The sequence below is a fragment of the Syngnathus typhle genome, linkage group LG4 (genome assembly GCF_033458585.1).
Source record: "Syngnathus typhle isolate RoL2023-S1 ecotype Sweden linkage group LG4, RoL_Styp_1.0, whole genome shotgun sequence".
In the NCBI taxonomy this organism is placed as follows: domain Eukaryota; kingdom Metazoa; phylum Chordata; class Actinopteri; order Syngnathiformes; family Syngnathidae; genus Syngnathus; species Syngnathus typhle.
This window is the reverse complement of record NC_083741.1, coordinates 17,014,164-17,029,706: the sequence shown is the minus strand read 5'-3', so window position 1 is coordinate 17,029,706 and position 15,543 is coordinate 17,014,164. Positions and strand designations below refer to the sequence as shown.

Sequence of the window (15,543 nt, the reverse complement as noted above, 5' to 3'; positions counted from 1 at the left end):
CGAAAACCTCAATTCTGTTTGGGTTAATTAACTGTGCACTTTTTAGTTTTATCTTGAGAGCCTTCCAAACAAAATTCACACAGTTTAAAATGTTTTATTTTATTCAAATGCATTCTTAAACACTGAATGAGATGAGATACTGTCATGACCGATGGGAACGTTTCCAAAAACGGGGGGTTGTATTGCAAATTGCGTGACAAAAAGATTAATAGAAAAAATTAAATTGAAAGGGCTATAACTATTTCCAAATAAATTAGTCCACAGAATTGGTATAGAATTTAATTCGCAATATGGCAAACCCATTGTGCCACATTGGAAAAGTGAACCGTTTAACTAAAAAAAAGTCTACAAAACATAACAAGCATATAGGTTTTTAGCACTTGCAGTAAAGATTTTTTAAAATGTGTAACGTACCAAGCGCTTCAGAACCTCCAGAAGTGATTACAAAGAGTAAAAAAAAACGTAGTTATGAAGCACTCAAGTTGAAATCTTTCGATGACCTTCTACATACATGGCTTCAAGAGCAAGGTTTTTAAACATGAAGGTCAGCAACACATACTGTATGAATTCTATTTCACCACATTATAAAACACAGTTGGAGTCCATTACTCTGCTGTACACACACCATGAGCAATTATACTTTGAAATCCATCTGTATATATTTTGGACTGACCTTGTCCCCGTTTCATCTTCATTGTTATTTGTATTTCACTATGAATAAATAATACAATTTTTTGTACTTGACATGATCTGTTTGTCTAATATATGCACATGTACTTTAGCCCCATCCCTCTTTCTCAGAGTTCTCCATGATCTCTTCATAGAGCCAGCTCTGAGTGAACTCCTGGCTCTTGTCCATCATCTGGAACAGCTGAAGATACTGCATAGGATGAAGCTGACCTGTCAGGATATCTTGTGGAAGTCCCATCGCGGACAACAATTTACTCCCACTGTCAGGTGACCAAAGACTTTAAAAGGAAAAACAAAAAGACAGAGCAGAACAGTAAGAATGTTTCACATGGACAGTTGATGCATGCCGTTGGGATTCAATTCCAAGTCAGTTTTTCAATCCCCATCCATGTTTTTCAATCCCCCCCAAACATCTGTAAGCGGCTAACAAAATTAGAGTGGATGCAAAAAGTCTACACAGAAACAACAAGGCTTCTGTCTAAGAAAGCAAAATATTACAACCACAGAAATTTGTTTTGGTTTAAGGCACTTGGAGCTAGGTTTTGTGCGTGTGCATGTGTGCAAACTTCCTTTTAATACAAGTTTGAATTTGGTGGTTAATTCTCATCGCCTGATGGCCACAACAGGAATATTTTTTCTCTACCTTTTTTGGCATTTAAAACCAGGAGCTACCCATTCAACAATACCAAAATCATTCAGTTAAAATTTGGAAAAATGAATGTTTGCATATCTGTGCTGTTGAATTGTGCAAAACTGTGATTGCTTACTTAAGCTTGTCAATGAGCCTCCCCTTCTTCTTTGCCAAACACTGTTTGACCATCACCATCAGGGTGGAGGCATTTGCGGGTGTGAGGCCGCCAGAGAACAAGTCAGCCCGTGGACGCAAACGAACCAGGCATATGTGTTCATTGGGAAGCTGAGGAGTGAAAATGAAGAAAAGTGGAACTGTATCAAAAGCACTTATGTCAATCCTGTTTACATTAGTAATTGAATGAGTCATTACAAGGCCTTTGGCAGGAGGTAGATTCTGTTTGGATGTCACAAACGACTCCCAGGGCTCCTGTGAACGCAGATGAACATATGGACACATAACAAATGGTCAGTGGTTGCACAGTCGAGTAACGGTTCATCTTCTGACACGTTGTATACCTTGTGTAGGAGTTCAATATGACAGGCCATTTGCCAGAGGACACTGAGGGGTCTGTAATGCCTCATTTGGCCAGCAGGAGTCATCATGACCTGACAAAGAATTCACATACAATCCAAGTCAATGTTTAGTATATTGTCAGGTAGTTGTTAAAAGGAAAGCACAGATACCGGTGTCATACATAGTTGTTTGCTTTAGCAATATGGAATTTATTCTGTTGGTGTTGCATGTTCAAGAAATGTTTGAATCAAATCAACCTCATGGTCCTCTTACCGTGTACTCCCGCTCACTCAAAAAGAGGTTGAGCTCTATTCTTCCATATCTGTAGAAGGACAGCCGCTCAAATAAAGCATAAACTAACTTCAGCAGGATGGCACGCTCTTTATTGTGCGGCACGATGGCCACAACTTTCACTGGAAAGTCTAGAAAGAAACAAATCAAGATTTAGACAAAATATAAAATACCTTTTTGTGTTGTTTCTCACCATCCGACCAGTTGGTTTCTGTTATTCCCAGGTCATTGAATAGTTTATCAGTGGACATCACTGATGGCTTGTTGCTTCCACCCCAGACCGGGTCCAGTCTGAAGAAGTCACAATGAGCCACTTCCAGCTGACCATCAAGAAGGGCTTCCAATCCCTAAAGTGGTGCAACATCATCCATTTCACTCACTTGTGAAGACTGCCTTACTCAGCAATGCAGCATTCAATTTTCTCAAGTGGAACCAGAGAGTCTGTTTGAGAGGGTTTCTTACCCGCAGCTCATTCAAGAAATGTTTCTCCGTCTCAAGTGCCACAAGTTTGTGAACTCCAGAATTGAGCAGGGTCTTTGTCAACACTCCGGGACCTACGGCCGACAAACAAATGCATGCAGCTGTTATTTCCATTCCAAAAAAAACAACATATGCAATATGTGTGTGACAAACGCCAAATTGCAGAAGACTAGAGAGCATTTTCACTTTTACTGACAAAGCTCGTACCTGGGTTGCATTCAATGAGAATAGTCTTGTCACTGTTTAGGTCAGGCACCAGATGGTGTGCTACCACTTTAGCCAAATCTGGGTCCACGATGAAGCGTCTGACTTTTTTACAGGCCCGAGCTTGACGTATATTATCCTCAAGTTCACCGACATCCAAGAAATCATTAAGGCACATGGAACGATATTGACCCTGGGGGAATATTGAATGAAAAGATGTTAAGTCCCTTCTACCACTACAAGGTTGAGATAACCAGAAGCACAGGAGTAAACCATGTCAATGTCAAGCGCTCAGGGTAAAACCTACAAAACATTTGAATACTGACCCATGAGGGCCAGGCCACACCTACAAACAGAACATTGGGGAAAAAAATCCAAGTTTAGGAACCGATAAGTGTCTACCTTCATAGCCACAGCAGACAAGTTCCTGTGTGCGAGTGGTGATGAGGGGGACACCCTCTCTGCACGGGGCTGTGGTGAGTTTGCACCAAGCGTAGGCCGACTAGGCCCAGGGGACAAAGAATCAAGGCTGTAGGCCCTTGTGTGAAGCATCGGGAGCCCGGGCACTCTCGAAGGAACCAACATTGTCCTTCGCAAAGAAGACTGACTTGCGATCGCCAAACAGCAAGAAGCGCGTGAAACCAGCTCCAACAGCCTACAGATGTGGGTGGACATGATGGAACTGCAGACAGCCATCAAACGTGGAAAAGGAACTCGAGAACTCTGGCGAGGTCCGTGCCTAAAAGGGGGGTGAGAATAAAATATGAATTTCTTGGGTCTTAAGGTGCGTTGTCAATTTTGTACATTTCTTCCAGCCTGATTTAAATGACATAAGGAAGACACGTGTAAATGAGTTAATACACGAATTGATGTTTCATAACGGGTCATGTTACTTTAGTAAGTTTATTACTTCTGTAATACACAGTAACTGCAATGCACTGTTAGCCCTCCAAGCACGTGTAAGGCATACATTGACGTAGCACAAAATAACAAGCATTTTAATTACCGATGACTTGTTCTGCTTTTGGCTTCTAGTCCTAAAACCACTTTCGTAAAGAATAATATTTTGAATCAAAAAGATGGGACAGGGGAGGAAGCTGATTACGTCAGCATATGTGCTAACTGTAAGCTTCTACCGCTAACCAACTAACTAAGCAACGGTGAATAAAGGAGTGAGACATACCTCAATGTGATGCTCCTCTATTATATTCAATTATGGCAAAGGCCAGCATTCAAACTCGTCTTAGTGAAGCCCGTTTGCCCGTAAACTCTGTGACATTGGCTCCGTACATTATGACCCCACGTTTGTTATGAGCGAGTAAAACCGCTCGTGTTGGTAGTCGCATATTAACTACGTCAGCAATATTGCTGCGGGCACACGGAGCGAAATATCTGGAAAATATCCACATTCAACGGTATTAACAAAAACGTCATTCTGTTGGGACAAATGTTAATTAGTTGTAATCGTATGTTTTCCATGAAATTGTGTGTTTATGTTTTTCCTCTAAGTATTTTGGAATTTGTTGTGAGAATGGTAGTGTGCGTGAACGACGTCGCCATGTTTAATGTGGCACAATGACGCAGTCGCTTTAGCGAATGCACTCATGTCTAAAAGGATGACTAGTTTTCATGCGCCGTTGCATGTTTATTATGTAGCCCCCGTTGCCATTTGGCATATTTGGTGATCTGTACTTTTGATATTGTTCATGTTGCGCTGTCTCAGAAGCGAATATAGAAGCTTTCCTAAGTTACTCCTTCCTTCCACCCCCAAGCTCCACCCTTATGATTCTAGAGTCTCGATATATACAATATTGATACGATTTATGATATCATTGATATTATCACTATCACTGCGACACCAGCGCAACACTGGAGTTGACTAGTGTGCACGGGAGTCACTTATACTCGCTACTTAGAACTTAAACCACACTCAGTCGCCCCCAGATGAGTTATTTTAAAAAGTGCCATGAAATTATTAATTTAACTGACTCAGTATCATTTATGCTTAGACCTTGAAGCAACACATGTACCCCATTAAAATGTGGAATTGCAATGCATTTACTGGAATAAAAAAGATGCTACTTCTTATATTTGATGGGCAATAAATAACTTGTGTTAAATGTGAATAAACCTGTTAAAAAATGATAAATATGAATATGACTTCCACTTCTAACGTTGCCAAATAACTACCGGGTCACAAATATTCGTTTCGAACTGACGCGCAATTGTAACATATCGGTATCTCTATCACGATACCAGTTTTTTCGATATTAAAGCTTGCAGTATCATACGTCAGATTCCCTCGCTTCTTCCGGGTAGATAAGCGCTGTCAGGTGTGTGTCACTGGTCGCTGTGCTCTCACTCTACTTGCCCGCTGTCATCATGGCGAGTGTTCAGACATCATCCAACAGACCTTACCATCTGGTGATCTTTGGAGCCTCCGGGTTCACGGGACAGTTTGTGGTGGAAGAGGTTGCCCGGACGGCGTCCGAGGGTCCAAAAGGGAACCTCAAGTGGGCTGTGGCTGGTAGGAGCAGGCAGAAGTTGGAGCAAGTTCTGGAGCAGGCGGCCTCTGTCCTCGGTTTGTATCGGGCTTTATTTCTTTTTTCCCCTCACTGCCGATTTGCTTTAAGACGTGAAGCTGTTGAGAATTGTACCAAATACAGCTTTGAAATATTAAATTTGCATTGTTAGACTTATCTGAGTTCACCTTTATCCAAGACTGATAACAAAAATTGTGACTCTGCTGAATTCCAAAGTACAACCAAACTAACTCCACAAATCACTTTTATTGTCCACACATCTACGTCAGATTGCAAACATTTTTAATCTTGGAACATCCGTAGCTCTAGCATTCATTACCTGCATCATCTGGAATGCAGTGCAAAATGCAGCCAAGTGGATTTTCCAGGTTGACAATGGTCTCCATGCAACAATCTAAAAATGGAAAGTAAAGCCTAAAACCAAATTAGAACCTCGGAACATTTCTGTGTTCATGACAGTTACCAGAGGATTAAATTGGTAGGATTTGACTTTCATCCACCCCTCTCTTTGTCTTTGTCTTTTGGGAGTGCACAACAGCTGATGGAACATACCATCTCACTGATCAAGCCCACTTTGGAACACGCACACCATTTTGTTTTGTAACTGAAATTCTTCTTACCACTTGGCAATTTTGCAAGGCTCAAAAGCTCCCAAAGAGCCATAATTAATTTAATTAGCACTTAACTGTAGTCCCAAATCTGAAAACAAACTAATATTCTTTAAAGAAAAAAAAATCAAATAACTCATGTGCAGCAATAATTACATCAAATTATTATAATTTTAAAAGTAATTGGCCAGATCCAAATATGTTTACTGCCTTATTAAGGTTTGAACCACACTGCACGGGTAAAAACTGGCCCAATTTGCCAAGATGTCAGATTTCATTTGCACTTGTTTGATATTCAAAGTAATTAAAGAAGCACCTTAATGGGACAAATTCGAATGTCCTCTTGTGAATCTTCCCCTTTGAATATGGGAGAATGGCTTCGCCTGTTCTTCTGAAAGTTGTGAACAAAGGATGAATCCACTGAAGCGCTTCTCGTGTTGCAGAAAAGCCTGAGCTGAGGACCCAAGTGGACATCATTGTTGCAGATGTGGATGAACCCGACTCTCTTACGGCCATGTGCAAGCAGGCTGTCATTGTTCTCAACTGTGTGGGGCCTGTAAGTACACCGCATGTATTTTTTATTTTTATTTTTCCAGCAAGTGCTAGCTTTGTCTGGTGACACACACCTTTTGTAGGCAACATTTCCACCATTTCCCCCGGCTCTCTCCTCTGGCCGTCTCTCACACTACAGCATTCATGTACACAATGAAGGCCACAGTCTGGCGGTGCACAAACACGCCTTGTGTCCAGCCATGCCGCTTTGCATCTGGTAACCCATTCTGATTTTTGTTCCAAACAAAACTTTGCCTTCCACGGTTACCCACAACTGTTACCTGCTACCTCTCTGTATCAGTTTCCTTGGAATTTCAACTGAAAGCCGATTACGTGCTTTATTTTGAATTCAGTTAAGGGCTATCTAATATGGGGATGAATGGATTTGTCTTTGTCTTAATAGTACAGGTTCTTTGGTGAGCCAGTGGTTAAGGCCTGTGTAGAGAATGGAGCACACCACCTTGACATTTCCGGAGAACCTCAGGTATTCATGTGAGATCACAAAGTCGTGCCCAGTTTCGACTTCTGAATCAAGTACACTATTTGCAGCAAAAACTCCCTTCTTTGAACAAATCAACATTTCAAATTGTGAAATGTGTTTTCAAATCAAATTTAATATTGCAAATCATAAGACCCTTAGTCATCTTTTTAAAAGGTCATCAGTTTCTGCAAAGGAATGTAAGCGCTCTTGAAGCATTTCATGTGATCTGATCTTGTTGAGACTTTCTGTTGTAAAATATCACATTGCATGCTCGTTGGGATTTTTTTTTTTTGTCAGTTTATTTTGCTTATGCAGGATACGCCTGATTTTGCTCTATTCCACACGTTTGGGTGCAGTTTCTCGAAGGCATGCAGCTGAACTATCATGACATGGCAGCCGAAAAGGGCGTGTACATCGTTGGAAGCTGTGGATTTGACTCCATCCCTGCTGACATGGGGGTCCTGTACACTAGGGAGCAGTTCAAGGGTACTGAGACATTCTTGCATGATTGCCAACGACTGTTAGCACAGTTGCCTCCCCCCGCCCCCTGTGGATAAACTATTTTGCCACAATGTTCTCAGGTACTCTAACTGCATTGGAGAGCTTCCTGACTGTCAATACTGGCCCTGAAGTATGTGAAAACATTTGATACAATTCTATGCCAAAGAGTTGTTCCACGTGACTGTTGAATATGTTTGTCTACTCTTGACAGGGAGGAGTCATCCACGATGGCACGTGGCAGTCTGCCATCTACGGCTTTGCAGACAGCGACAAGCTTCAGAGTCTTCGCCGGAAGTTTAACTACAAACCGTTGCCTTCTTTAGGCACCAAGCTGCAACGCAGGTATTGTATGTTTCTAAGGGCTGGGCAGGACCGGACCCAGCTGCAAATGGCAAGAAGATAAAGTGTGAATTGTCGGAGGAATGCAACTTTTTATTTTATTTTTTATTTTTTACGCTCACAGCTTTTCACCTATTGCTGATGGGTCTGGAATGCATAACTGGGCTCACTGGAGTGTACCTTTCTACCTGTGTCTTTTATAGGGGTGCATTGTTCTACAGTAATGAGATCCAGCAGTACACGGTGCCCTTCATGGGTTCTGATCCGTCAGTCGTCAAGCGAACGCAGCGGTTCCTGGTGGAGGAATATCAGGACACTCCGGTTAGTTTGTAAAAAGAAAATGATTCAAGTTGACCAAAACGTAATCCCTTCCTAATGGAGACATTGGGGATTTGCTTTAGTCAGCACAAATGACATTTTTATATTTTTAGCTGTCATACAAGTGTAAAAAGACTTAATTGAAAATAGACAGATCAGCCAAAGCAGAGAAAAAGCTAACAAAAAAAGCTATATATTGAATATTTTCCCTTCTCCAGGTCCAGTATGGAGCCTATGCAGGCATTGGTGGCATTGGCAGTGTCATCAAATTGATGTTTGCTGGCATGATGTTCTGGTTGTTGGTCAAGTTCACTTTTGGACGGAACCTCCTCGTCAAGGTAAGGTGACAAATGTGCAAATCTCTTACTGAATATTTGGACTTGTATGCTGAAGTCTTCGCTGTTTCGTCACAGCATCCAGAGTTCTTTTCCTTCGGACTCTTTTCCAAGGCTGGACCAACTCGGAAGCAGGTGAATGTGTACATTGAAAAAAAAAAACGAGATGAAGACTCTGGAACTCTTAAGTTTCTTGTATAATCTTTAACAAATACTAGATGTTTAGTACGAATGTATTGATTTTAAAAAGTTAAATAGAACTGATCTTTTCTCAGGCAGTGATTATTTTACGAACCTTTAGAGGGAGCCCATGAACCACACTGAGTATCACCTAACTAACCCACGGACTGTGTATGCGTTTCAGATGGAATCATCCTCGTTTCGCTTTGCTTTCTATGGAGAAGGTTACACAGAAGGACTGGACCCCACCCAGGGAAAACCAAATGGCAAGATTTGCACGCTGGTTCAAGGACCAGGTAAACGATAGCAATTCTTTGAACTCTTCAATTATGTTGTTTAATTAAAACAATTCATGAAGCTCTCAGCTGTTTACCTTTTTAGACCCATTGTTTCTCCCTTTTTAGAATGTGGCTACGTGGCCACGCCCATTGCTTTAGTGCAGGCAGCTCTGACAATCCTCAACGAACCTAAAGCCTTGCCCAAGAGGTGAGTCATCAAACGCTAAAAAAAATGCAGATTTACAAGTTTACTAGTGAACACCCTACACACATGTGTATATATATATATTATATATATGTGTATGTGTGTGTGTGTGTATATATATATATGTGTGTATACACACACACACGCCATACTAGTTAAATGGGATCAAAACAATATCGGCACAAACGGTGTGCTGCAATGCAGTTACTTCATATTTATAGCTTTGAATTTTTATAAAACCCACTTTTGTTTCCCCCCTATATAGTGGAGGAGTGTATACTCCAGGAGCTGTGTTTGCGAAAACCACCCTGATCAAGCGTCTCGACAAACACGGCATCCAGTTCTCTCTCATCTAGTAAGGCTCCCTGTACGATTATGTGCTCCAGGATTTACTTGAAGCATTTGGAAGCAGCTGCAGAATAACAACTCGATGTTTCCAATCTAGAAAAGCTCATTCAACATTGGCAGATTACGTTCCATCAACACTTTTGTAACTATTCTTTTTGCACCCTTTTTTTGTCCTGCAGAATGCAGCATTACTCATAACTCACTGCCTGCAAAGTCATTTAGCACCGTCAAGTACTACCATCTTGAGTACAAAGATGCAATCCAGATTTTGTTCTCATACAATCAAAACTTTTTTGCAATGCACAACAGATTTTGGAGCACTAAGAAGGCAGTTTAATTTGTGCTGTAGAGCATAGCAGCTTTGTGTTTATTTGCTTGTGTTAAAGGCATCTTCAACTTGTTTTTGTGGATAATGCTTGGAATTCCACCATAGTCCTTGTCCAAATATGTACTTGTTAGATTGAGCTTTAAGACTGTGGACAAAATGAAATATTCCAATAATACTCTGCATAAATTGCTTTGTGGTTTGGAATGATCTCAACTAGCATGTTGATCTTACTCCAGGCTTGTTTTGCATCCAAGTGCGAGTGAGGTGTGCAGATAACAGGTTTTGCGGATTTGCCTTTTTTTTGTGATGAATTTTGCTGTTTTGGGTCTCTTGAATAAAATCAGCTCTTCAAACAGATGTCTTATGGCTTTGATAATGCTAATGCCTTTTGGAAGAAATCCACCAGTGGTTGTTCCCATCAAACATTTAGCTCCATTTAATTGAAGATACAGTCTGAAGAAATATACACTCAAAGTATCTTGGTGAATAAAATGCAATTTTATTTAGAAAAATAGTCTTTCCTGTATAGAAACTGTATTGCTTACAAAAACCGCATGAACACACTTCCTCTTGGCAGTGAAAAGCCTTGAAATTTTTTGATAGCATGTGATAACATTCAATTGGAAACACTAGTCCATGAAAAACATTTCATTCCATTTCTTGATTGAGCAGCTGATGAGAGTAGATAACATCCTCATAGTGGTATTTTTCAGCTATGCTCATGATGGCGTTGTGGCATCGAATTCGGCTCAGAATTTGCAGCACTTCAACCACCGCAAGCCTGAAGACGAGGAACAAATATGGATTACATAAACCCAGAATAATAAGCGTGATTGTCAAACTTTCACTACCTTGTGTCCGGTGCTTTAGGAGGTTGTTGTTTACAAATGTTGTGAGCCTTCTGAATGAGGTGATCTTTGAAAGACTGTAGCTGAGGCAAACATTCATCTTCTCCTCCAAACCAACTAGTTGGCAGGCTGTCTGCAATCTAAACAGAGACCGGATAGTGCAAGTTTAAAACAGAAAATGTAGAAAATGTGTGCTCTTCCTGTTTAGAAAGGAACAGTATTTACCCTTTTACATGCATGAAGGTCAGTGTTGGACAGCATCTGGCTGCCAAGGGTGATCATAAGGTACCGGCACAGCAGTTTGTCTAACATCAACTCCTTCAGCACCGAATCGGGCAGCAGTTGGTTCCATTTTCCCATGTTTCCTAGTAGCTAGCACAAGCATAACAAAACAAATGCATGTGTTAACGAGATCATGAAAATAAATATGGGAAAATATTCATTGGCGTCAGGCAGAATCTTCATATTGCCAAAATGATGTGGGGAAAAAAAAATTGCCATTTCCAGCACTTTAGGGAATGTGTGGAAGAAAGAACACACATTTGTGGACTGACCAACAGTTAAGATTTATGATTTTTATTTGACCAAATTGTGACTTGGCATTTCAGCCTGATGCCAGTGCTATGCTAAAAGTTGCACTCTGTTACCTTGATAGCCATCCAGAACTGTTGGTTCCTAAAGTGACTGTGAGGAGATAACCTATCTTCTAGAAGCCTAATAAACCAGCAAGGAACATTTTAAAAACATGTTACAATCAAAACAAAAATAAAAAAAAAAGAAACTGACTTTTTGGGGTACAATGGGATAAAGACTTCTTCATCCACACAGACCCTCAGTCGGCCAATCACAGCCTTGGTGAGCGCCTGTGGACATGAACGCACATTAATGCAGTTCAATTCAGCATTTGGGTGTAATTTCAGGATCAACAAACTGTTGAATGCACATTTAGGTTCATCTGAGAGTTTGTCCCACAAGCTGAATATCTCAAATTTTGTGCATGTTTTAAAACAAGCTTACCGTGACCGGCTTGCTCTTCTCTCCTTCAAAAATTGAATAGTCCTCCTTCAGCCGGTGACACAGCTCAGTGAGATGGGTTGACTGATGGAGGGACATAGGGTCCCAAACCAGGTCTACAAAGGCTGAACACAGAAGAGGATGCAGTTTGGTTTTGGTATTGATGCAACAATGGCTGTGGGGGAATGTGTGCTACCTATTATTTTGGGTATGACTGTCCTTTCGATGACATTAGAAAGCATCTCTCTATCTAAGTGCTCTAACTCTTCATGACCGTGGCCATGACAAAAGCTCTCCACTGCGGTGAACCATGGGAGCTTTTCAAAGTCTGTGCTGGTATCCTGACACACAAACACACTAAATCATCTCAAATCGACTGCTTGTGTCATGAAGTGTTCAGAGCATGTAAGCACCTTTAGAGGGTTCCACCCAAGCAGCTGATGCCTTATGATGGGGTTAAGCAACTTGGGCAGACACAGAGAGATGTAGGCACTGTGGTAAGAGTCCGAGTAGAAGCTTCTCCATTCTTCAAAGCGAGATAAAATCTTTTTAACATCATGAAAGTCGTCGTGAACGTCAGAAAATATTTCCTGGGACTTCAGCAGGATGGCAGCTGGAATGAGAACAGACAGGGAAACGTGTTTGTGTCAGCATTTCAAGCGTATACAAACGGGTTTTTTTTCTCTCCTTACCCATCTCCTTTTCCAGATATTCTTCCTCTTCACACGAAAGCAGTGTATCTTCAGGCATATCGCCATCTTCCACAGGTTTACCACAGGTGCCTTCAACTCTGCATTATGAGAAGCACAGCACAGAGCCGTGTGAGACGTCAGATGATGTGGCTGGTGAGTTTTTATCCCCGCATTATGGCAAAAGGTTTGTAAACAACTGTATAATTTAAGTGATTTGTATTCAGAATTGAATTTAACTCACCTCTGAGTATCAGCTCCATTGGTGGAGTTTTCTGTGTCTGAGATGAAATAGAAAGTAGTGAAAAGTGGATTACGGCCAGTCATATCTTCATTATGGCTCATTAGCAGGCTAATAATTAGAAATCATTTGAGAGGGATGGACTGATGTAGCCAACTCACAGCTGAGCTGCTGTAGGTGCTGGGCATGCTCCTGGATCTTCTGTCGTCTCTTGGCGCACAGCGCCTCCGTCTGGCTCGACAGTAGCGTGTGCAGCTCTAGTTCCAATGAGTTGATTTCAACAATCTGCACTCAAAAAGAGCCTCGAGTAAGAAAACCAACTGAAATATGACATTTTAAATAGATCTCCTTGGCATCTATAAATCCGACGGCCATCATGTGGTTTGGGTGTGCAAATCAAATGGCGTCTTACCTTCTCACGCAGACACTCCACCAAATTATGGGAAAAGAGGGTCATATCTCGGTAAAACTTGAGTTGTTTTTCTGAGGAGCTTTCCTCCAGAGATTCCACAGAGGTTTTAGCACTCTCTGCATCTCCCTCCATCCGACTCAGCTGGGCTCGCCGCGCACTGTGCACCTCCTTCAGGGAGTCCAGTCTGCAAACAAACCCAATCACCTGAAGGACTTCAACCACTTGGCAAAGTTGGAATTAAAAGACTAACTGCAAGCCTACGTTCCAGTTATCCTCCTCTTAACCATTGAGACAGTGACGGAGGGGAGTATCTTTGGGATCTTGAGACCTGCTGATTTCTTCTTTTGTCTCGGCTGTTCATCGTACTTGAAGCTACTGCAGCTGTAGTTGCTAGACTCACTGCCTGTTGGGCTCTGAGTGTGAAACGAAGCAAGAGAATCAAACTATGACGTCAACTTCACTGGAGAAAAACAATTGGAATGGAATTTATATCCCAATAACCGTTCCACTAATCTTCTTACCTGTCCGCCAGGCTGTCTCTTGACTCCCTTCCCAATTTGGGTCTCCTCCCAAAGCTCTTGCTCCTCTTCGTCACTCCCTGACAGACTGCCAACACTTCCCTCTGATACACAAAACAAAATTACTTGAAGCACAATAGTCTCCTAACGTAAAACCATCTACACAGCAAATAATTTGATCCCTCTATCAGTGATTTTTATTAGGTGCGTCGGGACAAAAACGTGGGCGTTCTGAAAGACATTTTCAAACATGTAGCCGAAAACACATACTTATGTACTTTTATTTTTTCCATACCAAGTTTCTCCGCAATCCTCTCCTTGACGGTTTTGAATCGCGGCGCAAACTCAATTCTTTTCTCATGATCATCAGGTTCATCATCATCATCATCATCGACCCTGTCTTCATCCTCCTCCTCCTCCTCCATTTCTTCTTTATGGTAGCGCTCTGGGGTGCTAGCGGAGGAGTTTCGGCCATTTTTGTCAAGAGGGATGAATTCTTTCTGGGCTCTCGTGTCCCTCCTTTGCCTCTTAGCTGCTTCGATGGCCCTTGCACTGGGGATCACAACTGTACGCAAAATATACATGGCCTCATTTAGTCAAAGTATTGCAGCACCAAAGTATGACAGGTAATCTAGAATACGAAAACAACTTACATGGTTTGACAGCCGAGTAGCTGCATTTTGAGGTCGATGAAGAGGAACTGGCAGCTCCATCATCATCATGATCATCATCGTGATCATCATCCACCTCATCATTCACCACTTCCTCATCATTGTCATCACTTTGGTGAGAACTATATGGTGACGCTTGGCTTTCATTATCTTGCCTGACAGAAGCAGATGTGACGATCCCTTCTGGTTCTTAAAAAAAAAAAAAAGGTGAGGAATTTCTTAATTACTTCACACAACATCTTTGATACGTCAAGAGCATTGATTCCGTACAGTAACATGACATAAGCGTGCAGTGATAAATCGTCATGTCTCTATTGTCACTGAATATAGATTTCTACAAAGTACTCCTTTGTCTTGTGAATGACACTGTGCTGACAAAACCCCATCATCTGTACTAGTCGAATTCAAGTCTATTTTCATCAGATTAGCATCTACTTTTAATCGTGCAAGGCATGACTAAGTTTGAATTGAACCGTTACCTACCAACTTCGTGGTTGGTCCTGTCAGGTGGAAGTTCCTTTTTCCTTACTTGGAACAAAACGGCTTTATCAGCAGACTTCTTTAGTTTAAACTCAGGTTCCAGCGCTGAAAACAAAAATGAGGTGTGATATTCAGTAACTACGAACATTGAAAGATTAAAAAAAAAAAGGGAACTCTGCTCTAATGTTAGCTAACTTGTCACTGTGGGGTTCTCCCCATTTAGACATATTTACGTTCTTTGTCGTCAGAGAAACTGAGGACTGTGCTTGTTTTCTTCTTGATGCCATCATTGTCGTCGTTGTCATTTTCTTTATTGTCTGCCGTCAGCGTGGATTTCTCCACGTCCTCTCCGTCACCCTCATCCACCTTTGGTGAATTCGGCTCTCGCTTCGAGCTGCATGATATTCCACGGGAGTGACCAACTCTGGACGGCTTAATTGCCACAACCGCTACGGCCTTCTCTGACCCGGCTCCATCCGCAATATTCCCCTGACTTTCCTCTTCATCGCTCGAGTCTCCCTTTCTCTGTCGAAAATTTCTCCTGGGCTTTTTGGTGAACATTTTGAATTCCTAAATTAACAGATGAGCGTCTTGTTTTCGAAGTAGGGCCAAACTATTTTACGTCATGTCAAAACGTATTTACAAGTGTCGTAAATAAGACGTAAACGTATCTCGGTGCACTGTGGGTGACGTAGTCCTAGTCGAACGACCTTGAGCGGGTTGGTGCGTTGCCGCTTGCAAATGCATCTGCTAAATAGTTGGATGTGTCAGATCTGCGCCGTTAACTAGATAGATGAGTACATTAACCTTATTTATCCAACTGTATCCATTACCTTTTTTAA

General features: G+C 41.6%; 3 protein-coding genes across 5 annotated transcripts; 1 reads left to right on the top strand and 2 right to left on the bottom strand.

Moving 5' to 3' along the window:
• Positions 1–78: 78 nt before the first annotated feature.
• Positions 79–4,169, bottom strand: tfb2m (transcription factor B2, mitochondrial). Its single transcript, XM_061276185.1, has 10 exons — positions 3,996–4,169; positions 3,215–3,551; positions 2,816–3,005; positions 2,591–2,682; positions 2,322–2,475; positions 2,111–2,259; positions 1,840–1,929; positions 1,694–1,750; positions 1,458–1,606; positions 79–968 (listed from the first exon to the last, which is right to left on the bottom strand). Exons 2-10 carry the CDS (start codon positions 3,506–3,508, stop codon positions 779–781), a joined length of 1,365 nt encoding a protein of 454 aa, XP_061132169.1. The 5' UTR covers positions 3,509–3,551; positions 3,996–4,169; the 3' UTR covers positions 79–778.
• Positions 4,170–5,109: 940 nt separating this feature from the next.
• On the top strand, positions 5,110–10,181 carry LOC133153056 (saccharopine dehydrogenase-like oxidoreductase). 2 transcript variants are annotated; one of them, XM_061277089.1, is made up of 13 exons: positions 5,110–5,393; positions 6,407–6,519; positions 6,919–6,999; positions 7,353–7,482; positions 7,578–7,627; positions 7,709–7,839; positions 8,040–8,157; positions 8,373–8,492; positions 8,568–8,624; positions 8,854–8,965; positions 9,074–9,155; positions 9,418–9,507; positions 9,680–10,181. In XM_061277089.1, coding segments are annotated over exons 1-13 (1,284 nt in total). In that variant the 5' UTR covers positions 5,110–5,194; the 3' UTR covers positions 9,681–10,181. The 2 variants fall into 2 exon arrangements, with proteins under 2 accessions (XP_061133073.1, XP_061133072.1); XM_061277088.1 differs by having other exon boundaries at positions 9,418–10,181.
• Positions 10,182–10,303: 122 nt separating this feature from the next.
• gcfc2 (GC-rich sequence DNA-binding factor 2) lies at positions 10,304–15,350 on the bottom strand. Of its 2 annotated transcripts, none has more exons than XM_061277087.1 (18): positions 14,935–15,350; positions 14,705–14,806; positions 14,204–14,404; positions 13,846–14,115; positions 13,554–13,654; positions 13,294–13,445; positions 13,033–13,216; positions 12,782–12,905; positions 12,624–12,660; positions 12,383–12,480; positions 12,104–12,303; positions 11,887–12,031; positions 11,694–11,815; positions 11,463–11,539; positions 11,324–11,390; positions 10,902–11,048; positions 10,680–10,816; positions 10,304–10,609 (listed from the first exon to the last, which is right to left on the bottom strand). In XM_061277087.1, the coding sequence occupies exons 1-18, from the start codon at positions 15,260–15,262 to the stop codon at positions 10,477–10,479; spliced, it is 2,625 nt and encodes an 874-aa protein (XP_061133071.1). In that variant the 5' UTR covers positions 15,263–15,350; the 3' UTR covers positions 10,304–10,476. The 2 variants fall into 2 exon arrangements, with proteins under 2 accessions (XP_061133071.1, XP_061133070.1); XM_061277086.1 differs by having other exon boundaries at positions 14,204–14,410; positions 14,935–15,349.
• Positions 15,351–15,543: the final 193 nt, after the last annotated feature.

Coding starts and splice junctions, on each gene's coding strand:
- tfb2m (XM_061276185.1), bottom strand. CDS start 3,508: ATGGCTGTCTGCAGTTCCATCATGTCCACCCACATCTGTAGGCTGTTG. Junction 2,683..2,815: donor TCTCATTGAATGCAACCCAG/GTACGAGCTTTG, acceptor TGTCGGCCGTAG/GTCCCGGAGTGTTGACAAAG. Junction 1,607..1,693: donor TACCTCCTGCCAAAGGCCTT/GTAATGACTCAT, acceptor TTCACTCCTCAG/CTTCCCAATGAACACATATG.
- LOC133153056 (XM_061277089.1), top strand. CDS start 5,195: ATGGCGAGTGTTCAGACATCATCCAACAGACCTTACCATCTGGTGATC. Junction 7,628..7,708: donor CTGTCAATACTGGCCCTGAA/GTATGTGAAAAC, acceptor TACTCTTGACAG/GGAGGAGTCATCCACGATGG. Junction 8,966..9,073: donor CACGCTGGTTCAAGGACCAG/GTAAACGATAGC, acceptor CTCCCTTTTTAG/AATGTGGCTACGTGGCCACG.
- gcfc2 (XM_061277086.1), bottom strand. CDS start 15,262: ATGTTCACCAAAAAGCCCAGGAGAAATTTTCGACAGAGAAAGGGAGAC. Junction 12,032..12,103: donor TTGGGTGGAACCCTCTAAAG/GTGCTTACATGC, acceptor TTTGTGTGTCAG/GATACCAGCACAGACTTTGA. Junction 11,540..11,693: donor AGAAGAGCAAGCCGGTCACG/GTAAGCTTGTTT, acceptor TCATGTCCACAG/GCGCTCACCAAGGCTGTGAT.